The sequence below is a fragment of the Coturnix japonica genome, chromosome 4, assembly GCF_001577835.2.
Source record: "Coturnix japonica isolate 7356 chromosome 4, Coturnix japonica 2.1, whole genome shotgun sequence".
NCBI classification, from domain to species: domain Eukaryota; kingdom Metazoa; phylum Chordata; class Aves; order Galliformes; family Phasianidae; genus Coturnix; species Coturnix japonica.
In genome coordinates this window covers 43,914,197-43,936,366 of record NC_029519.1, presented here as the reverse complement: position 1 = coordinate 43,936,366, position 22,170 = coordinate 43,914,197, and the positions used below count along the sequence as shown (strand labels likewise).

The 22,170-nt window shown below is 45.3% G+C and overlaps 3 protein-coding genes and 1 long non-coding RNA gene across 4 annotated transcripts; 1 reads left to right on the top strand and 3 right to left on the bottom strand.

The window, feature by feature from the left end:
* Positions 1-512: 512 nt before the first annotated feature.
* On the bottom strand, positions 513-4,972 carry ARL9 (ADP ribosylation factor like GTPase 9). Its single transcript, XM_015861699.2, has 4 exons — positions 4,503-4,972; positions 4,251-4,419; positions 2,016-2,191; positions 513-1,642 (listed from the first exon to the last, which is right to left on the bottom strand). The coding sequence occupies exons 1-4, from the start codon at positions 4,845-4,847 to the stop codon at positions 1,463-1,465; spliced, it is 870 nt and encodes a 289-aa protein (XP_015717185.2). The 5' UTR covers positions 4,848-4,972; the 3' UTR covers positions 513-1,462.
* An 807-nt stretch (positions 4,973-5,779) lies between these two features.
* SRP72 (signal recognition particle 72) lies at positions 5,780-18,097 on the bottom strand. The gene is made up of 19 exons (XM_015861696.2): positions 17,938-18,097; positions 17,385-17,505; positions 15,702-15,825; positions 15,172-15,315; positions 14,823-14,934; positions 13,583-13,614; positions 12,849-12,973; positions 12,699-12,756; positions 12,382-12,513; positions 11,839-11,967; positions 11,261-11,333; positions 9,967-10,031; positions 9,431-9,526; positions 9,000-9,103; positions 8,352-8,429; positions 7,558-7,695; positions 7,285-7,322; positions 6,836-6,995; positions 5,780-6,042 (listed from the first exon to the last, which is right to left on the bottom strand). The coding sequence occupies exons 1-19, from the start codon at positions 18,047-18,049 to the stop codon at positions 5,868-5,870; spliced, it is 2,016 nt and encodes a 671-aa protein (XP_015717182.1). The 5' UTR covers positions 18,050-18,097; the 3' UTR covers positions 5,780-5,867.
* Positions 16,953-20,249, top strand: LOC116653326. Its single transcript, XR_004306907.1, has 2 exons — positions 16,953-17,049; positions 17,188-20,249. It is a non-coding gene; the product is annotated as an uncharacterized LOC116653326 (long non-coding RNA).
* LEPROTL1 (leptin receptor overlapping transcript like 1) lies at positions 19,643-22,165 on the bottom strand. The gene is made up of 4 exons (XM_015861700.2): positions 22,026-22,165; positions 21,813-21,888; positions 21,028-21,214; positions 19,643-20,727 (listed from the first exon to the last, which is right to left on the bottom strand). Exons 1-4 carry the CDS (start codon positions 22,141-22,143, stop codon positions 20,611-20,613), a joined length of 498 nt encoding a protein of 165 aa, XP_015717186.2. The 5' UTR covers positions 22,144-22,165; the 3' UTR covers positions 19,643-20,610.
* Between the last annotated feature and the right edge of the window lie 5 nt (positions 22,166-22,170).

Below are 22,170 nucleotides of genomic sequence, written 5' to 3'. Positions count from 1 at the left end.
ATACCCGAGAGGCCTAGGACACAGGCTGGACACCCAGCCGCAAAGTGGGAGCTGGGTTTCTACCTGACATGTGAATGTGTAGACAAGTGGCAAGAAACGGCAAAGACCAGACAAAGTGAATTAAAATACTTGGTAACATCTGCAACCTGGGCTGCCTGCCCTTCAGTGTGAAATAACAAGGCTGTGAAGTTTATGTATCTCCTTAAGATACAATCTCTTGACAGCTCTTTGTGTTGTTTTCCTTGGGTTGGTATCCTTGGTCCCTTCCCAGAGCAGCTGCATAGCAATGCACTTGCACACGCTGTGGCAACTGCTCCTGACTGCAGGGTGCCAGCAGCTCTCAGGCTGCTGGATGGAGCACAGGCTCTGTTCTGGATGATCAACACCACTACCAACCCACAGCTCCCAGTGGCCCAATCCAAGTACCCGTTCCCTTTAAATGCTGTTTCACTGACCCAGAAGGGCCAGCTGTGTCCTTCCTTGTTGGGATAAATGAAACTGAGACCAGTGAGTGGTTAGAGTAAAATGTTCTGCTTTATGCATCAGTTCCAAAAGACAAAAACTACAAAACCCTTGTATAATAAATTTAATTACAAAAAGTTTTTTGCAGCACTCTTTGAACTCAATCACATGACCAGAGTATAGTTACAGGGACAATACTAGGAAAGTAATGCACCTCTGCAACTCATCTTCCTCGTCTGCTATGCTGACAGAAATAACTTAAAAATAAAAGAGAAATGTTTCACCCCTAAGACTTCTTGCTGTAGCGTGATCTGGACTAAACCACAATAAGACACTTTAGACTGATGAGCCCCACACACTGGTGCCACCTTAATGGCTTTTAGTCACTACTTTAAATCATACTGTTCTAGTGTTCCCCGAATCCAAAGAAATCCTTCATGTCTTGCTGCCTTTGTTTTCTTGTTCTTATCTGTTAAAGAAGTTGCAACCTGCCCTATTTCCAGGAATTACCAAGTTACCTCTCACCTAAAACTTTAACACCTGACGCTCTTCAGAAGTAGGGTCTCATTTCTAACAGAACAATACTGCCAACAGGGTTCTGTAAAACCTGTTACCTATAAGTGTTTAAACCTGAGACATCAGGACAGTTTACTCACCGAATACAAATTTGTTTCATTAAAATCAATAGTTGACTCCAACCTAGCAAGACGCCATCTTAGCCTAAGCTATAAATACCCTTAACTCTGTTGCCTGAGTGTTTTGTTCTCCCCTATAAATATGCTACAAATATATTATTTTCCAGAGGTATTTTCAAAATGCTATAAAAACAGATTTTCCTACCACCTACACATGACTTGCAGAGGAACTACACAAACAAAAGGGAAATATATCTTTATGCTTCTGTTACCATGTAGAAAACTACATCAAGCTGTAGCAATGTGCAACAGATGAGCATCCCGTCTTCCATAGCTGCAGATACTGTGTTGTAGGAAAAGAGCTTTCACTGCATTTCCAAAACCAGCTGTGCAATCAGCTCCTTGGCATCCTTCATGCTGGAGGAGATCTCTGAGCCATCCTCTGCCACGTGGGTACCAAGCAAGAACATCTTCCTCTTGTCCCCAGTATCAGACAGTGCCAGAGCATCATAGATATCTGTGATGCAGAATGCACCTTCGAGGTCCTAATACCAAAACAAGTCAATCAAAACAAGCCTGTTAGTTGTAACAGGGAGGGAAAGGGTCTCAACATCTCTGGGGGCATCATTCTTATGTACTTTTATGAGGTCAAGTTCCCATGCCCTAAAATGCTTCGGAAGCAAAAGGCTTATCCTTAACTTTTTCCCAAAGAAATAAAAGGAAGCAAAGCTAACTCCTTATTTCAGTAAGATCTGCATCTTGCAGATCTAAAGCTCAACCTCTAATTACTTCACTTTGTGGTCAACAGGTGCCCTCAGAAGCCCCACACCCCATTCATGTGGCCTTCTTTGAAGAGCTTTGTTACTGTTTTCAGAGCTGCAGCCGGCCTAAGTTCATCTAGGCACAGGGAACCCCTACCTGTTTGTTGGCCAGAACCACCACTGGCAGGGTGGAGTTGTTCTGGATCAGTTGATGAAGTAGTTCTTTTGCCACAGGCAGTCGGGCACGATCAGCTGAATCCACAACATAGATGAGCAACAGCACTTTGGGCAGGTACATCTTCCAGTACGTACGCAGAGATTCACTGCCCCCAACTGGAAGAGTAAACAGCAGCACAAGATTCACCGGGTAACCCAAATAGCACCACAGCCCTAAGTGGAGGCAGTAAGCCTGGGGGTGAAAACCCAAGATACTGGGCCTACTGTATGTAAGACTGGAAATAGCTTTATTCTCTCCATCCAAATCCCATACGGGCTTATGAGTATGCTATGAAAAAATCTTTTCATTATAAGTTTTGGAGTTTTGTTTTTATGGTTGCTTTCTGCCTTGTAGGTTCTTGCTTTCAAGCTAGAAGGGAGAGAAGAAACAAGAACACTGTCCATAAGGACCACGTGAGAATGTCCCCATGTAATCTGTCTCCACATGCTGATCACAAAACAAAGGTGGCCTGCAATTTCCAGGAGAGAAATTTAATCCTAGAGTGGAAAGGGCTCTCTTCTACTCTGCTGGCTAAGCCCTTCACATTCAAAACAAGGGCTTATAACCATATGAAGCCACATGTCTAAGACTGCGGTTACCATCTGAGGACAATCTGGTGGCTTGTTGAGTTTTAACTGAGGCAAGAATAGCGTACAGTATTATTAAGCACTTCAGGCATATTTTCAGCACTCTAGATCTGTTCTATTCCTTCCAGGAAAAGGTTAGGGGGAAAAAGAGAGGTCCTCTGCAGGACAACATGCTCAAGGGTCATGGATGACTTGTCTCCAAATGTAACAGACTACTGAAGTATTATACAAAGGGCCATGGCTGACATATTATTCTTGGGGCTGATGCCTCTGTACTGTATAGTACTGTGATATTCTATAGGCTCCCCAGTATTTCTTTTGCTCAGCGTATTCATGCATAGCATAAACCAGGGGTCAGCAACTTACAGTTAACATTTCTCTTTCCTAAACCAGTAGCAATACAGAAAAAGCCAGGCACTCCTACCCCTTGCAGAGGCAAGATTCAACCTACATATCTATATAATAGTACAAAGAAAAGGAACAATATTCTGCCTATCCAGGCCAGCTGTCTGCTGATCATAGCATGCCACATAATCACAGCGTAGGCTGCTAACCCCAGCTACAGGCAATGGTACAGACTAAGTAACCAGATAAGAGCACCATGCAGATTTACCTGGCTGAAACTGGCCTGAGACATTTCAACTCCCATGGGTCAGATTGCAGCCATCACATCTCAGTCACTACCAACCTGGACCAGAGAGGGAAGGATGACTCAGAAACAACACGTTCTGCTGAGGTGTGTGTTGTACTTGGCCCGAGCAATTCCTAAGCAGATGCAGAAATACTGTGGGGTTTTTCAGGCTTAGCTACTACAGAGCGCCTCATTCCCAGCAATGATACTGGGAAATACTGGTGTCTGTCTGATATGTACAAGGAGAGGGGCACAGAACAGAAGCGTATCTGAAGAGATTGTTTCCCTAAAATGCTTTGCAGACTCCTACAGTAGTAGGACTGGGGATTACACTCTGCCTTAGAGGCTTCATCTTCCCCTCCTAAATACTTATCCATGTGCCTGGGTACAGCAGAACTCCTGCTGACGTCAGTACCGAGGTGTACCTGGGCTAGGAGCCAAGTGAGCCAGCCAAGTGCTGGTATGAAAAGCATCAGGAAGGGAAGCACGTGGCCTCCACAGCAATCTAGCAAGGATGCCAGCCTTCGGTACCAGGGGCTGATGGACTCCAGAGCCCCAATTTTCCCCTACCACCACCTACTGAAGCTCTGGAACAAAAGGCATGCAAAGCTTTCCTTCCTGCCTTCTTTCCCCTCGCTATTTCTTTTCTGTGCTTGCTCACATCAGGCTTGAGCACCAATGAGAAGCTATACAAGAAACTGGCTGCACAGGGACACCTCTGCTTTGGACAGGGTTCGCTGCCATTGCATTTGGCAGCACTGTCTGAGAGCAGAGCTCTATCAGGGCAGGCTCAGACAGCACAGACCTCCCATTAGCCCCAGGCCATAATCTTCTTATATCACCAGGGCAGGGCATCAGAATCTCCAAGAAGAAAACAACCCCAGCTCCGTGTTATCAGAGCAGGAGACACAAAGGTTTTACAGTAGGGGGCTGATCCCTGGGACGCAGCTCACTCACTCTCCAGGAACTCCATCTGGCTCTCCCCGCTGTTGATGCAGACGGCGTTGAAGCCCTCGGTGGGAGCCACGCTGCGCTTCACCTGGTTGGTGGCCAGCGAGTGGAGCACGCTGCTCTTCCCCGCCCCGTCCAGGCCCAGCACCAGGATCTGCCTGCTGGTTCCCTTCACCTGCCAAAGGGATGGAAGCACACCCGGTCAGCCGGACACGGCCTACCCACCCCCAGACCTCACCGCGCCCGCCCGCCCCATACCTGCTCGGCGGCGGCGGCGGCGGCGGCGATGGGAGGAGGGCGGCGGCCCCGGCCCCGCACGTAGGCCCATGCCCAGGCCGCCACAGCAGTTCCGCCCGCCGCGGCCAGCACGGCTCCGCACAGCACCGCGGGTCGCAGCCGGCTGCCCATGGCCGCCCCGCGCCCAGCCCGGCCCTGCCCTGCCCTGCCCGGCCCGGGGAGAGGCGGCGTCCCGCAGTCGGCCGAGCGGCTCCCCCTACAGACAGGCACACGGACGTGCCTGCAGCGACGAGGCCTCGGCAGCGTCCCGTCCTCAATTAGCAATGCTGTGGACATGGAGGTACACAACGGTGAGTCTGGCCTCATCCAGCTGCAGGCTGTACGCTTATCATTCCTTCCTTTCCTCTTCTCGGTTTCTACAGTGTTCTCCTCTTGTTTTCTTAATCCCACTGATAAGTTTAAAAAGACAGCTATGAAAAACACTGCAGCTGCTTCTAAGTTGCCAAGTGAGACTGTGGATGCCCCCCTCCCTGGAAGCGTTCCAGGCCAGGCTGGATGGGGCTGTGAGCAACCTGGTCTACAGGGAGGTGTCCCTGCCTATAGCTCCTTTACCTAAAAGCTCTATGAAACTCTGCTACAGCCCAAAGCCCTGTCCCCTGCCATAAGCAACACCTCATCCAAGCTGCAGACACTATTCAGCAGGGCTGCTGGGGAGAGGTGTGACTCAGCAGAGGAAGCGAGGTTGCAGTCCTAAAAGAAACATGAAAATCAGCCCACAGAGAACGCTGTCACAGTCCCTCATGGGGGAATCTGGCTACACATTAAACCCAACCAGCCATCTTCACAAATCCAGTATGCTGGCCCAGCAAGTCATTTCTACAGATAAAGCAGCATTTGGATCAGAAGCTGGGAAGCAGGCAGCTCCTGGCACTGCACATATGGCACAGATCTCATTTCAGAAACACGCTACAAGCTCTTGTGTTTATTTACAGTTAAGAATGCAGTTCCACGGAGGTACAAGGGATAATCAAGTAGCGCAGTTGTCCCTTTTACCCAGCCTGGCTCCCTCGTGACAGCACCTCAGCTGCCCCTGCATAACATCCTGCTGGAGAGCAGGAGATGCAGAAGCTCCCTAAACACACTCAGTAAGTTCCTTAGTCTGGTTTATACTACATGCTAACACTGTTTTGGAGGAAGACAAGCCACAGTAGGTACCAGCGTGAGGAAGACAACATGATGAGTAATGTGGTGCCTATACCATCCCTCTTCCCCCCAAAGCACCAACAAAGATTTGGATGTGAAGAGTCTTTCACCACCACTTGCTTTTGACCTTTATTATGCAGCCGACATCACCTACTGATGCGTGCAAATTATACATTCTGCTTTTTACCACCCTCCTTTCCCCCCTTTCTTCTTCTTCTGTTGCTGTTTCTTCTTGGTGGCTGGGGCACCAGCAGGTTTTTGGTGCCTGGGAGGGATGACATTACTTGCAGCCGATACAGCTGCAGCACTGCCGGGCCGAGGGGAGGTAGGTGGGCTGCTGGCCGTCCTACTGGCATCCCTACAGAGAAGACAAGAAGAAACCACATGAGTTCACAGCCATCTGCAAGTTTTGGTACCATAAGCAGCAGCTTAGAAGTTAAACAGCAAAAAACAGTAGCTGCCCTATAAAATAACAATAGAAAGCCCTATGGATGTGAGAGCAATTACGCAAGGAGACATTGCTCATCTCAGATGAACTTCAATGTAGATAGAAGGAGGGCCAATCTATGATGGGAAACTTGTCTCAAAGGACAAGGAACCACCTTCTAACAGAGGCTCATTCAACAGTAGAAGTCCCTAACAATGAAAGCAAAGCTTTCAGCTTTTGAATAGTCAGATAAAGCTCAAGCAATGCAAGAGAACCCTTTCAGTCCCCTCAGTTATTGGGGGTTTAAGGCCAACATCCTCCTTCCCCTATTAAGCATATAGGCATCTCTATGCTAGCTCTCCTGGCAAACACTGCTCAAACCAACAGCACCACAAAAGGCTTTTAATGCCTTAGTTTTGAAAGACAGCTGTATAAATGAGAAACCATCATACAGAACTTGCAGTTCCCTGTGTTGCTATTATAAAAGTACTTCGTTCTCCGTTTTATTTGCACCTTAGTACCTTCAAGCATGCCTATTAAATCAGTTTTGTTTTCAGTTAACTACAGAGATCTTCTGGAAGAGCAGCTGGTAGAAGGTTTGAGTAACAACATACAGTTTCCACTGTGCTGCCCAGAGCTGGCGAGGTGACAGACATCAGAAAGCACAACCCTCCTAGCCACCCAGGAATCATTTCCCAAGCCAAGTCCAGCAATGGGTACTTACAGTTCAGAGGAACCAGCTGTGGTTGAACCCTGAGTTCCCTTGCCAACCTGGTCCTTCTTCTTGCCCTTCTTCCGTCCACGATAGTACGAACGTTCTCTCATTGGAAGCCACCGTTCAGGATCAGGAGTTACCTTGGGATCATAGTTCTTGGGCAGTTTTCCTACAGAACAGTTAGTGCCAGGCAATGAAATCTGAGTCAACACATTAGAGGAGCATCAAGAGAAAGTACACACAGAGCCCAGCAACACATAACACATTTCATTGTGGATCACCTAGCAAGGTGCTCTTCTCACTTCTGTGGAGAAATGCCCCCTACTAAAGGTGCAGTCATGAAGACCTGAGTTAAGTGAGACCCAGACTCAGCTGTCAGGGAGCTCAAGGCTGGCTATCAGAAGAAACTGATCTGGCTAGCTCCCTGGATCTGTCAAAAGCTGGGAAACACAACTTACCTTTCTTCTTTTTCTTCTTCTTCTTCACCTCCCCTTGTCTGAAAAGCAAAGCAGGAAACAGTCACTGTGACACAGCAGACAAGTCAAACAAATTCTATCTCTAGAAAAAGCCAAACCATTCCCATCTTTCTTAAGGCTTAGTCTGCTGCTACCTGAAGCTCCTTGCAGTTACACACCAGCCTCTCTGCTATAGTAATACTCTCATCACAACAGGTGTGGTTCTTCTGCCTTCCCACAAAATGACTATGCCAGAGCCAAAGCAGCAGACTGTACCCTTGCTCTTTCTGTTGGTTGTCTCCAGTGAGTTTCCCAGCTTTCTTCCGAACATAGGTTGCTCCATGGGAGTTCTCTAGCGCATCAACATCTACTTTCAGTGACATGGTGTCCGAGGAAGGCAAATGTTTGCTAAGACTGCAAAGGAAGAGTTCAGGAATGCAAACCAGGAAGACTAACATGCAGCTGGCAAGGAGCAACCAAGTAAGACAAACACCCAACTTTGTTCAGGTACCAATGGGCAACTTCAGCTTGAATGATGGCAATACAGATACCAGACAGACCTACGGAGCTAGTCCCAGCTCCCTCAACAGTTTCCTGCACTAGTTGGGATAAGCTGCTGTCTCACTGCCCTCTGGCTCTTTTTTTTCTTTCTATTTTTTGAGATGGTGGACAAAACTAACAACTTACTTTGAAAGCTGTTCCAGGTGACTAAAGCTGTACAGAAAGCCTGAGACTTTGAATCAGTGAGAATTTAGCCATATTTTGTTGGACACAGCCCTGCATTACTACCACACGTCTAAACTGCAACAGATAAGATGGAGAAACTCCTTTTCCTGGTTTCCTTTAGTCTTAAGTTACCAAATCTCAGAGAGGAAGAGGTCAAAGATAAAAGGGTCCTGGAAGCTCATATTAATCAAACCTGCTAGGAAATAAAGAAGCTCCAAAAAACTTGACCTGGATATGCAACTGGAAATGTTCTTTGTCCTTCTTCATACAACAACGGGTCTGAATTTCCCATAAAAGTAAAATCCAAGGAAACAGTGCCCAAGATACCAGTGTCAAAAGGATACACTTTCGCTTTTTCAGGGTCCACAAGGGAGTAGGCAGAGATGAGTTGTGCCAAAGTGTGCACATCCTTTGGGTTTTGCCTTTGGAGAACAAAAAGCAGAAGAACCAAGTCACACGCTCATTCCAGAGCTTGGCAAACCATACACTGCATGCTACTGCACCACATCTGCTGTCTGTAGGGACAGGCATGTCAGTCTGCGCTCTCTGCCAGAGCACATCTCCAAACATCACTGATGCAGACAGGGAGAGGTGCAGATGTCATCACAGTATCATTAAGTAAGCAATGAAGAACAAAATTCTCACAAGTTACAGATGCAAAGGCTGTTTAACTGACAGTTCACTCTCCTCAAATCCCACCAGGTAAATATCCATGGCTTATGCAGACTAGAAAACATGTCCCAGTCATTAAAGTAACCTTTACTGCACACAAGAGGCCTGCAGGGTAAGTGAATTAGGTTTTCAAGTGAATGTCGCCTACAGATCAAATGACTTATCCCCTTCAGAAATATAGCTTTGTATGGCAAAACCTGCAGAAGAGAACTCTAAAGGAGGGCTGACTGCAAACCAACACTGTCAGACACCACCTGGTACCAGAAGGCTTGCAGAGGTCTGCGAGCAGAGAATCCCTTTTCAGCAACTACCCAACTCACTTCCAGAGCTCTTCCAAGTCGCTGATTGCTTCCTTCTTCCTGCCATGCTTTAATTTGAAGTTGGCAGCTTCCCTTATCAGTGACAAATGGACAGGAGACTCTGGCTGAAAGGTAGAGTAGCTGTAATTAGTTCTTTGCTTTCACAGCATACAGCCCAGCTCTAATTGGCCTTAATACTGCAGACACCTGGCTAAAGAGGACAGAGTTAGCACCCTATCATACAGCAACAGACCAGCTTTGCACTGGTGAGGCAGGACTGCATGGGACAAAGCAGCTTAATGCTCACTCCACAGTGCTTTCTAATAAGGGAGAAAGCCCAACTGCTGGGGACATTCCATACCACACGGTGTTGTGTGGAACCATAAAACTGGTGGGAGCCAGACACAATGCTAGCTAGAAATGACTGCGTTACCTCCTCTGTATTGACTTGCCTGGAATTGCTGATACCACTGGATAGCCTGTGTGAAGACCTCAATTGCACTGTCAATGTCTTCCTCATGACTGTACATCGTCACCAATGCAGACACCTGCAAATGTTCAAGAGCAGCTTAAAGCAGATCCTCACATACGTGGCCTATAACCAGAGAGCCTGCAGTTAACTTAATGAATTTCCTAAAATGGTCAATGTGAGCTTTCTGCTCTATTCCCAGAAAGGAGTTATTGTCATAGGCAGGATACCCAGGCATGACTTTCCTGCCTGGTTTCTTCCAAAGAAACATCCCCACCAATCCTTCTCCTGCAGTACGAGCTTAGGACTTCATTCACAGAGAGCACCTCCTTGTCTCAGCACCTAATTAGCTTGCCATCAGACACAGTTTCACTAGAAACCCTTTTTCTCCTCCCCATCTCTACCCAAAGAGCCATGTAAATAAAACATGAGCACCAAGGTGATGAGGTACAGAAACCACCCATTTTTCCATACCCTAAACACAACCAGAGTTGACTCAGGGCAAGGAGTTTTGCTTACCATACCAGGCTTGTGCTGCAGTTCTTCTATGCTCCTCAGAATCATACAGGCCTTGGTTACACTGCCTTTTTAGAAAGAGAAGAACGTGCTTTTAGTGCCATGGTCACAGTTCACCCTGCCTGCTGGACAGTGCAAGGGACAAGTCTATGAGCTTCCACTACTTCCAAAGATAAAAAACAGGGACATAACAATCCCCTTCTCAAAAACATTTTCCTCATTTCCAGGAATGAAGGACAAAATTCTCCACATAAGGGATTCAATTCTTGCTCTTGCTAGAATCTGAAAGGGTTCAGAAGCAGCTTCTTGCAAGCAGCTTCTTTTCATCCAGAAGTAACTCTCTGCTGTCTAGTCACGTACAAGAATGGTAAAATCAGGAAGCCCCACACTGCTTGCAAGATGCCTCCTGACCCAAAACACATTAAATCCTGTCAGTCCTGGCTTGATATGAGCCAGCAGTGTGTGCTTGCAGCCTATAAGGCCAACAGTATCCTGGGCTGCATCAAAAGAGGAGTTCCCAGCAGAGCGAAGGAGGTGATTATGCCCCTCCAATTTGCCCTCGTGCAGCCCCACTCACAGTGCTGCATTCAGGCCTGGGGCCCCCAGTACAAGAAGGACATGGAGCTGTTGGAATGGATTCAGAGGACCACAAAGATGATCCGAAGGCTGAAGCATTTCTCATAAGAAAAGCTGAGGAAGTTGGGCTTGTTCAGCCTGGAGAAGGCTCAGGAGACACCTCACTGCAGCTTTCCAGTACTTAAAGGGAACTTCTAAACAGGAAAGAGACCAACTTGTTACAAGGTCTGATAGTGATAGGACAAAGACTAAAGGCTTTAAAATTAAAAAGAGGGTAGATCTAGATTAGAAGTCTCACTCAGAGAGTGGTGAGGGGCTTTAAGAGGTTGTCTAGAGAAGTTATAAATGCTCCATCCCTGGAGTTGTTCAAGGTCAGGTTGGAAGGGGTGCTGGACAGCCTGATTAGTGGATGGCAACGCTATACAAGGCAGTAGGTTGGAAGTAGATGATCTTAAAGGTCCCTTCCTACCTAAGCCATTCTACAATTGACAAAAATTGTGGACAACTCTGCCAGGGATCTGTGTAGCTTCAACATTCAGGCACTAAGCTAAAAGCTCTATCCTCCCATAGCCTGGTATTTAGAATACCCAATTGAAAGCATCTCTGTTCTGCTCTCTATCACAACAGTGACTGCAGCAGAGATTCCCCTAAAGACTGTTTTCCTCCAACACTCATGCCATTATAATGTGCTGACACTTTCCCAAAGGAGAAGACTGAATACCTTGAGCAATTTTTAGCTGGGCCATCGTCAGCTTGATCTCAGCTGCATTGGCAGGGTGCTGCTCTGCAAAGTCCTGAGAATCAAAGGATAGAATAACTCAACATGTGCAAGGGCATTAAGATGCTGTTCTGGTGAACCAGATCTTATGCTCAGTCACAGAAAGCTGGCAAGAGCCAAGGAAATCTTTCCAGCATAGACAGACATCAGCATGCAGCAGAAGAGCCTCAAACTGTGCCAGTGTTCACTGTGCTCCTGGATTACAATCCCAGACAACTCATTACTTCCCCAAGAGGGCTGCTGTAAACTGCTTGCAAGCAGAGCAACAGAACCTACTGCTTACCCTAGAAGAAATCTTCTACATATATCAGAGGTGCAAGGGAATATTTTCCCTTTTAAAGAAGCATGTTTTATTTAGGTGCAAATGCTTTCCACCAGCATTAAACTAAACTATTATAAGCACAGTCAGATATCCCTGGAAATTCAAACAAGACAAAACAAAGGGAAACAGCACAGAAGAAAACACACAGAGCTGAGCTTGAAAGGAAGCAAGACAAAAGGAGCACTTTGTCTTAACCTACCTGCAGAAGCCCTATGGCCTTTGTATGCTGCTTTTCACGACACAGCTGGGCTGCCTGGATTAGCACAGGAAGCAGATGCTCAGGGCTCTGTGACTGCAGGCTTGCTGACAGTTTGCGGCATTGCTCCGCCTGAGGGGTGGGAGTACAAAATACATTTTGTTCAATCTCTGCAAGCACCTATTACTAGCCTAACCTCCAGTTATTAACCTCCCAATAAGATGAAATGCTAGCAATGAATGCCCCAAAATGGATACAAAGAGCCATAAACAAAACTTCTTTTTAGCAGTTCAGATGGATCTAAGAACCCCACACATTCACCCTCTCTCCTCCTACTCATCTCTGCATTGCCTTTGCTGCAGCAATACTCAAGACACTACATAACAAGCTGCTCTATTTATTAAGGGATATTTTTTCCCCCACTTATGTGCCTATGCCAAGTAGTCATACCTTCTGCCAATAGGCTGCATATCCATTTTTGCCTAGTCAAATTACCATGGATGGTGCTAAGTCTGTAGCCAACCACTGCAGATCAATTTCTCCTACCTGGTTAGTGTACATTGCCAGCAAAGCTTTGTTGAATTCAATTGCCTGAAGCTGTTTCTTGGAGAGTTTATGCTCAACACCTTCTGCATTGGTCAGCTTCACCTTTTTCTTTGAGTCAAAAACATTTTGGTCCTGGAGAAAAATCACACATGATTAGATGATTTCACTACATTCCTTGAACAAGAAAATGGCTTTGAATCTGTGATTTAACTACTGTTTAGGAAAAAGTGATTATCCCCCTTCTCCAGAGAAGCAGACAAGCAGGCTGAGCAGCCACAAAAAAGAACCACACTGAAAGCAGCAAGGTAATTCTATACCTTGTTAATTGTGATGATATTATTTGCAATGACGGCAAGCAGTCCTACATCTGTTGGCCTGCAAATAAAGAAAGGAGAAAGCACACTATTATTGAACAGAGGTCTCGCTGCAGGTAGAAGAGCAAGTGCTTATTTGAGAAAAGCACCTACTTCAACTTGATTATTTGATTGTAGAGTTGTAGAGCATCCTCTGTACGACCCTGCAGTTGCATGATGTATGCCATCTGACCATGAATAATGGCCAGCTCAGCCTCAATGTCTTCTTCAGTCACATCCTGAAAGAAAATCAAAGCAAAAATAATCTGTTTAAAAACACAACAACCTGCAATCTCAACACTTCTCCCATGGCTTCAGAATTCTGCTGGCAAATGTTTATGAGCTCTCTTGAGCCACATTTGCGGCAAAGAAAACCAGCCACTATATGTAAAGCCGCAGTACAAATACAATTGTATCTGGGTTAAACTGGAAATAAAGAAAGCTTCATTTGCTACTATAAGAGTTTGAAGGAACTTTCAGTTTGTTCACTGAACCTGCCCCTCTGCTTGAACCAGTAACAGTGACAAAAAGTCACCTAAGTTTCCCATCACACACTCAGCATGTTCATACACAGCATAAATGGGACACACGGAGATCTCAAACTGTACCCATCCTGCCTGTATCAGTACAGGCAACAACACAGGGCGCACAGCAGCGAACAGCTTGCTGGCTTGCACTTCTGCAACAGCCACAATTGCTGCCCCAGCCTCACAAGTTGGTACCAGCAGCAGTGGCGAGTCTTGCTGAGTAACACTATACATTGGCTTTGGCTGTCATCTGGCTGTTTACAACATGACCTCAACCTCATTCGTGTTGGTGCATAGCAAACAACAATATCAACAACTTACAGAGTCTTCTGAGAGCGACTGGCGACACAGCTCTAGAAGAAAAACAAAGGGAAGAGTGAAATTAAAAAGGCTTAAGGGAAAAAAAAGCCTAGAAGCATAAACTGTTTTTGTGTATCCTTTGCAGATGCTGAATCCTAAACTTCTGTATCATTATGAAAGGCAACTGAGTCTACAGGTTTGGTGATGATGGCAGTGATCATGAAGGAGAAGACAAGATTATTCTGAAGAAACACACAGGAGATACCATCTCTCCCACAGCTGCCTATTGAAAGCAGAGTCACATGCACATTCTCTTTCCTGGACAAATTTCTTTGAACCTACCCGCTGATCTATTCCATCAGGCTCACACAGCTCTTTGTATTAACTACCACCAAAGTCAATTAAGGTGCTTTGAGCCCACAATACTCAGATTACGCAGCCCTTTGCAGGGAAGCAATTCCACCTGTTTTCAGTACAGATCATTCACTTCTTAACTTTCTCATGTACCACATCAGAACGTTACTTGTTTTATACTCCAAAGGAATGTTATAAGAACATATAGATTCACTAATGCCAAGAATTGCACATGCTCAATAGAACAACTATATGGGAGTGCTGCTATTCTATCATCAAAATCAGGGCAGAACTGACCTATTTATCTGTAAGAGCAAATAGAGCAGAAAAACTCATTTTATGTATCAGCTTTCCTGTTTAAAAAGGAAAATAAACAGCAAAAAAATCCCACACCCCACAATCTTTGTTTCACCCTACTGAAAACAAATGCTCCTCACAGATAAAGGAAACCTCATTTGTATTACACTGGTATCATGGCTAACTCAGACCACACATTTATTTCTGTAATTATATACATATATCCACATATATAAATACAAATATGTATTACACACAAATATGTATATATGCACTCACAAAACCAAGAGTTAAGAATGAGGTGTTTCATCTGTTCTGTAAGATGACACTTAAGTCTACTTAAGAGAAAAACTGCTTAAAAGAATTCAACCTCTATCAGAGAGCTGAAAAGAGCCAGGAGATGTTACATGCAGCGTGGCTATGGGAAAGAGCAGCACAAGAATGCTTCTACATAAACACCAGTTCTGTCAAGAACCATTTGGACACCTATAAAAAAGTCTGACATTAATCAAGAGTTAAAACTTCCTTCTCTCTGTTTTTAAGTATGCCTAGGAAGAGCACGTAACTGCTTCCATCACACAAAGCTTTTCTCACCTCACCATGATTTTACCTTCTGCTTTCTGTAGTTTCTTCATTGCTTCATTCAGCTTTCCTTGTCCAATCAATGCACATGCATTGTTGTAACACAGCTCGTAGGTAGCTTCTCGAAGGCCCAAGTTTTCCTAGCATGAAGAGCAAACATAAACACCAACTGATCTATACTGGCTACAGACACAAGCTACAGCTTTCAGACGCATTCAGACTATTCCCTGCAAAATAAATTTGCTACAGAAAACTATATTTTAGAGGCAATTTTACAATGTCATGCAACTGGCAAATTTTAAGTCACAGTGCAAAGGATTCTCTTTTGCGCTGCACAACAAAGTATAAGGCAATCAACAAGTGAGCAACTCACTTACTGGCGTTACTCCCTCCCATGTGCTTTGTGCTGCCACAACAGCAGAGAGGTTGGTTTTTCGTTCTTCCTCGTACTCATCCTGGGAGTTGCGGATGAGATCCCGATATGCAGCCAGACAATCATCGTAACGCTCCAACCTGTACAACTGAGAACAGGAAGGGATTAGCCATCAGAACAGCATTTCCCTGCCTCCTTTCTCCCCCCTCACAGACTGGAAGCAGCAGAGCGTCATATGTTTCAGACTGAACATCACTAATGTTTGCATTTACCTCTAAGCGCAAACTGTATAGATGAGATTTGCTAGGACTCAAACAATGAGAGCAGATACCTCCATAGAGACTTCACAGTTCTTATTCCTAAAATAGTTTATTTAAAAGCAGCAATTTGAATTGTTTTGTTCTTAGCTTTCTTCTAGTTTAATGAGAAGTTAAATTAATAGTGTCTCAGGCAACCAAGAGAAGACTTGTCCCAAATTAGCGCAGGGGGACAAGGCATCCAGCATACAAAACAGGAAGAAAAGTTTGTTATTACCACTTGTCCATAAAGCTCCTTCAGTTTGTCTGTCTGCTGACTGGCACTCTGAATGGTCTTGAGAGCATTTTCAATGCGATTCAGCCTGTATTCACAGTAGGCCTTCTCAAAGGCAATAACATCACTGCAAGGATAAGACAAAGATTAATAGCAGGCTGGAGTATTCATGCAACACCTTTTGCCCACCTGAACATACTTATTTAAGCAGCCGTTATCAGTCACAGACTACTAGATTCCCAAAGCGCCAAAGCTCCAGAGGTGAGCACATGATCACAGGTTACTGAATTATGTATTTGTTGAGTACTGTAAAAATCTTAAACAACCTCAAAATAGCAAAAAAACCATCACCTTCCCTGTAGGACATAGAAACAGGCGGTACTGCTATAAACTTGTGTACAAGTCTATGGGGCCAGATGACATGCATCCCAGGGTTCTGAAGGAACTGGCTGATATGGCTGCCAAGCCACTCTCCATCATATTTGAAAACTCATGGCTTTCAGATGAGGTCCCCAGTGACTGGAAAAAGGGTCACATCACTCCCATTTATAAGAAAGGGAGCAAGGAAGACCCAGGTGGGGAACTACAGGCCAGCGAGTGTCACCTCTGTGTCTGGGAAGATCATGGAACAGATTGTCCTGGATGACATGCTAGATCATATGAGGAATGAGTGTGTGTACTGCATCCAAGTCTGGGACCCCCCAATACAAGAAAGACAGGGTCCAGAGGAGGGCCTCAAAGATTATCAGAGGGCTAGAGCACGTCACCTACGAGGACAGGCCGAGGGAGCTGGGTTTGTTCAGCCTGGAGAAAAAAAGGCTGCAGGGTGACCACCCTGCAGCCTTCCTGTCCCTAAAGGGAGCCTATAAACATGAGGGGAGTCAACTCTTTGAAAGGGTAGATAATGGCAGAACAAGGGAAGATGGTTTTAAGTTGAAGGAGGGAAGATTCAGGTTGGATATTAGGGCAAAGTTCTTTACTAAGAGAATGGTGAGGTGCTGGAACAGGCTGCCCAGAGAAGCTGTGGATGCCCTGTGCCTGGAGGTGTTCAAGGCCAGGTTGGATGGGGCCCTGGGCATCATGATCTAGTATTAATTATGGAAGTTAGTGACCCTCCATGTGGCAGGGGGATTGGAGTAGCAGAAATGCTGAATCACGGCCTGAACCAGTGATTAAGCACCTGGTGGGAAGACAGGACCAACCCGGGGGAGCTCAGGTGCATGCAATGAACCTGAGTGACTGGAACAGGTAGAGCCAGGATCCACCCCTTCCCAGACCTCATTTAAGGGTTGGCAGTGGAGGTAAGGGTGTCTGTTGCTGGGGCTCCCTGCCTAACTGAGGCCTTCCAGAGGTAAGTGGCTTTTTTTTTTATTATTATTATTATTTCTATGTCTGCAGTTGCTGTGTTTGGGCTTGTTCTCATTTGCTGTAGCCAAAGGCTTTGCCATCCTGATTACTATGGTATTTTCCATCTGTTATTGCATTACAGGTTGATGCAGACCATTGCTCACACTCAGAGTAAATCAGCATCTTAATAACACCCTCCAATTGCAATGGCTCTGAATGGCTCTGAGCATCTCCTGCACTTGATTTGTTACTGATTTGTTCCCTCCATCTGAAGCCGTAGGACTTATCAGGGACTCGCTATTTAATGTTTTATAGATACTGCATTAAGACACAACTCACCTGGACAGCACTTTAGTGTGGTTGTTAATTACACTCAGGGCTTCCTTGAAGCTCCCATTCTGGATGAGACATACCACTTTACACTGAAGTGCAGTCACATCGTCTTTGTTGATCTGCAGAACTGGAGAGGAAAACAGTTTTAACAGAAGGATCTAACTCTAGCAGACACACTAAAGACTTTAAAATGCCATGCACTGTTAAGCTGGAGAGAAACATCTAATGGTTGTATCAGCTGAAGAGGGTTCTGGCATGGCTTGCTTATGCTGCACCTGAACAAACCTTTCATTGGCATTTCACTTCCAGATAAAGAACGGTGCCAAAATCTCAGTGCCACGTAAGGCACAGTCAGGAAGAAAGGGTCTGGAAGCCTTATGGGGAGAAGATGAGGGAGCTGGGGTTCTTCAGCCCGGAGAAGGCTCAAGGGGGCTCAGGGGACACCTTATGCTCTATACAACTAACTGCCTGACAGGAGGCTGTGCTGAGGTGTGGGTCGGCCTCTGCTCCCCGAGCCCCCCGCCCCAACGAGCACACGACGCGGGCCGGCCTCACTCACTCTTATTGACGGACTTGAGCGCTCGGGCGAAGTCCCCGTTCTGTCCGCAGCGGTTCACCTCGCTCCATAGAGCCGCTGCCGCCCCGGGGCCGCCCGCAGCCGCCGCCGCCATCTCAAAGCCGGGAGGAGAGCGGAGGGAGCAGCCCCGGAAGCGGAAAGGCCGCACCGCCACGTCCCGGTTCGTAGGCAAGGGCTGCCCGCGCTCCTCCCTCCCTCCGCCTCTCACAGCGTTCGTTTTCCCCTAGTGGCAGCTGTCAGCGGGTAGCAATGGGGCTCGAGAAGACAACATTGCAGCCTTCAAGGAAAGGCAGCACCATTAGCTGAAGGGAAATGGAACAAAAATCACTTGAGGATCGAGTCACCTGCTGCTGTTCCTTCAGCAGGAGGGACTACCATGTTAAAGAAAGAAAGTACACCGTTAGTACTTGAAACAAAGCACTCTTTATTGTGAGAGGATTTTCTGGGGGGATTAAATGTATAGAATTCAGGCTGCTATTTAAAATTGTTGATGTTCAAAGCTGTATAGGATGGCAATGCTGTCTCAGTGCCTACTATAATGGAAGATCACACCTCTCAACTGCTGGCTCATAAAACAGAGCTGGGCTGTGTGTGAAGTCAGTGTGCAAGTGAAAGAAGGTCATGCTGCGATGTGCTAAGAAAAAGGAGAAAGAAAAATGCACAGCCAACAAAGACACAGATGGTTCTACAGCCTGGAAATGCAGAGCTGCATTGCATTTGAGAAGCAGGGATCAATCACACAGTTCCTACCCAAAAAACAGGAGATGGTAAACTCAAGAGTTGTACCAATCTGAAGCCTTTCATTGGAAGGGCAGGCTGCCAACTTAGCTACTAGTTTAGAACATCCTTTTGAAGAATATATTGCTTGGGGATCAGAGATGCAGAAGCGTCATCAAAAAAAGGTCAGGAAATGAATGGTTTCACAGTATTTCGTCATCTTTGAATGCCACAATCATATCCAGTTTGGTGAAGCACTTGCTTATGGCTTAAATACTTCCTAATGCTGACTGGCTTCTGCACTTGACACCTATTTATTCCTCCACTGGTACAGATAAAATCGAGCTCTGATTTTATACAGAGGATGATATTAACACAGTAGCAGTGCCGCCTTTACATACTGGTAAGAGTTTCACAATCCTATCAAATAAGTTGTCATGATTACCATTTGTATTCATATATTAAAGCTTTGTATTTTATTTACATCTGTGCACAAACATTACAGCAAAGCTTGCTATCCTGTGCCTTTTTGTTCTGCTCCACTGCTATGTATCACCAAAGCAATCAGCAGCTTTTGTGCACCGTAGATTTCTAAGCACTTCCAGATATAATTTAGCAGTAGGTTTGGTCAAATTTATCAAGCCAAACTTGGCTAACTAGCACTCATTCACTACCTCAAGATGGAATGTCTAATGGCAAACTTCCTTAATGAAAGAAATCCAGACAGTTGAGAGGTATGCTAAAAATGTCTTAAATACTTGATGACACACGTGTAATCGTACAGAACACAAGTCTACAATTACAGACATAACATTAAATCTTTAACTCAAAGCGCATTAGAACTTATGAACAGACAGTAAAGTCAGCTCAGCCAGTGACTTCCAGAAGTCATGCATGCACTGCATTGTGTGAAGGAAAAGAAAGTGTGTGGAGGGGGGGGGAAGAAAAAAGAAAATCATTCTTTAACAACTTTAACATAAAGTTTTAATTTACATTTGAAAAGTTTTTATTCCATTCATGGTATGTATAAAATAAATTAAAAAGGAGAAAAGTTTTGTATACGCTTCAAATTAACACATACCAGTAGTTCCATAAATGAACATTTTACCGTCTTCATGGTAAAGAGTTGACATAAATGCTCAAAACAATACAACAGTTATAAATAGAATTCAGAAGATATTTGCTTTTAAAAAAATGGAATTTATATATCAGTTTTCCCCTCCCCCTACAACGCAATTTGGTTTTGCATGTCATAATATTACCACATTTAGAGTATTTGAATGTCACATCCACACAAAAACCGATATCGAAGCAGGTAAAGTGCCAGCGGTGCTTAAATTTAGGGCCTTTCCCAAATAACTCCACCTGCTTCTCAGCCTCTTCCTTAAATGAAGGCTATCAACATTCATCACCCAGTTTGAGGTACGGGCAGAAGAAAGAGTTTGTAACTGGTTCATTACCCACTCTTGCCTCTTCTAAAATTATAACAAGCTGTGTATCTGTAAGTGACAATGGTGGTGTACAATTGCTTACCTCAGTTCAGTTTATGTATAATTTAATCACCACATTAAAAAAAATAATAAAGCACTGTATTAATGCTAAAAAAAAACCCCAACTTTAAAACATGGTTTCAAAGCAAGTTTAACATTCTTGTTTCAGCTTTAAAGCTTCACATAAACACTGAACGGAACAAGAATGACAAACTAAGAAAGCACCTAAAACATACCAAAGGTAAAAATGAAATCAGCTATCTCTTTACTTGATAAAAACCTAAAAACCCATCAGCAAAACAGTAGTACACAGAACAAATAAGGTGAAAAAGGAGTGTCTAGAATACTGGAGAGGCTTGCTACACTACTTCTCTTTATTGCCCATTCTCTCATTTGTATGGATGGCCACTGAATGACAAGATGTCTATGATAGTTCTCTCTCTTCCTTTCACCACTGCTGCCAGCTGAAGTCATCATTGCTGCCAAAGACCAAGAAAAATCCTAGGATCGTAGCGAAGATGACTGTGTTCCCCGTAAGAACAAGTGCACACGCGCCCCAGTAAATCTGTGAACAAGTGGAATTTAGTTAGATACACCCTGAGCCAAACACTGACAAGACAAAGTATAGCATCTTTATGTCGCATTATAGACAAAATACCAGCAGGTGGTACAAGAAACAATAACAAAGAACAGAGGTGAATGTTTTCCAAGGAGAGCAATCAAAAGGTGTAAGGCATTCAAACTGACTGGGCTGTTCTTGACAGGTGTGTATTCCATAGTTTTTGATTTAGCATTAACCTCCAGTTAATATTTAAAAAGAATGGCTTTTTAGCAAAGAATACTTTCAGAGATTGAAACTACTCACCAGTTCTGCTCTGGCAAACACTATAGGCAGTCCAAATGCCGAGACAACGATGCCTGTTGTGAGGAATACAGCCAGCTCCTTGCAGGCGTTACTCGTAGCGTCTGTGTCATCTACTAATCTTCTTGCTATGCAGTATGGGATAGGGGAAAGGATGTAAAAAAACAGAACAAACAGCGGCCAGTATTGGCTGCAAAAGAAAGAAGAAGGAAAGTTAATGTTAACTTCACTTACTCCCTGCTCTTCCCAAATCAACGCGAGGTATTTTCCCCATCTAGTTCCCACATGTATGGGCACAAACCCAGGCAAAGAAATTGCTTCACTTTGGAATAAAATGACATTAATCCAACTTGTGAACTGCTTCAGCTGACCTCAACTGCAACAACAGAGACCTCGTTCAGAAGATGTTCACCAAGCAAGCTTAAATCTAATGCTATCTCACACAATGAGCTTAAGAGCCAAGTTTAACCTGCCAGCTTTACTTCTGAACTGCACAGAGACCTTTGCAAAGTCTTCAGCTTATTTTTGCATGTAGACTTTGAGTACATACATGGGAGCAGAGCACTGTTCTCTGCCAATACTCAGAAGCCATAAAGTTCCAAACCATTTGATATGTATTTTTGTAGACATGACAGACGGCAGCTGAAGTTGTGTGAGATGCTGCTTTACCCAGCACAGAAACAAGCCTCTCTCACGCACAACATGAATCACTCGTTAATTACGAGCCAAACCACCCTGCAAACCAGCCGTGCCGAGGAACACGAGGCTACACAAAGCAAACACGTTACTTGTACTGAGGAAGAGCGCAGCCCAGCATCAGGAACATCAGACCCACCGCTCCGCCGAAGGACAGGCTGATCAGAGCTAAGGAAACACAAACACACAGCAGGTGAGCGCTGCCATCAGCCACCAACAGCCGGACAGGAGCCAGCACTGCGCTCGGGCCGTGTCTCATCCGCCTCCCCCACCCGCCCGCAGGCTGCAGCTCCCACCACACGCACCTTTGATGCCGGCCATGGCGCTGCGCGTCCCGCTGCCGGGAAACGGAACTTCGTCACCAGCCTCACCCCCGGAAGAGGAGGGCAGTACACGAGTCCCATGCGCTGTGTGAGCCGCCATGCTCCCACCCCTTGTGGCTTGGCCGGC

Excerpts from the sequence above, each read along its gene's own strand:
- LEPROTL1 (XM_015861700.2), bottom strand. The coding sequence starts at position 22,143 with ATGGCGGCTCACACAGCGCATGGGACTCGTGTACTGCCCTCCTCTTCC. Across the intron at positions 21,889-22,025 it reads CGCCATGGCCGGCATCAAAG|CTCTGATCAGCCTGTCCTTC; the intron begins GTGCGTGTGGTG and ends GTGTTTCCTTAG. Across the intron at positions 21,215-21,812 it reads TGCGCTCTTCCTCAGTACAA|CCAATACTGGCCGCTGTTTG; the intron begins GTAACGTGTTTG and ends TTTCTTTTGCAG.
- ARL9 (XM_015861699.2), bottom strand. The coding sequence starts at position 4,847 with ATGAGGCCAGACTCACCGTTGTGTACCTCCATGTCCACAGCATTGCTA. Across the intron at positions 2,192-4,250 it reads CCAGATGGAGTTCCTGGAGA|TTGGGGGCAGTGAATCTCTG; the intron begins GTGAGTGAGCTG and ends TTACTCTTCCAG. Across the intron at positions 1,643-2,015 it reads TGGTTCTGGCCAACAAACAG|GACCTCGAAGGTGCATTCTG; the intron begins GTAGGGGTTCCC and ends TTTTGGTATTAG.
- SRP72 (XM_015861696.2), bottom strand. The coding sequence starts at position 18,049 with ATGGCGGCGGCGGCTGCGGGCGGCCCCGGGGCGGCAGCGGCTCTATGG. Across the intron at positions 15,316-15,701 it reads AGGAGCTTTATGGACAAGTG|TTGTACAGGTTGGAGCGTTA; the intron begins GTAATAACAAAC and ends TCCTGTTCTCAG. Across the intron at positions 8,430-8,999 it reads GACTTGGAAGAGCTCTGGAA|GCAAAACCCAAAGGATGTGC; the intron begins GTGAGTTGGGTA and ends TGTTCTCCAAAG.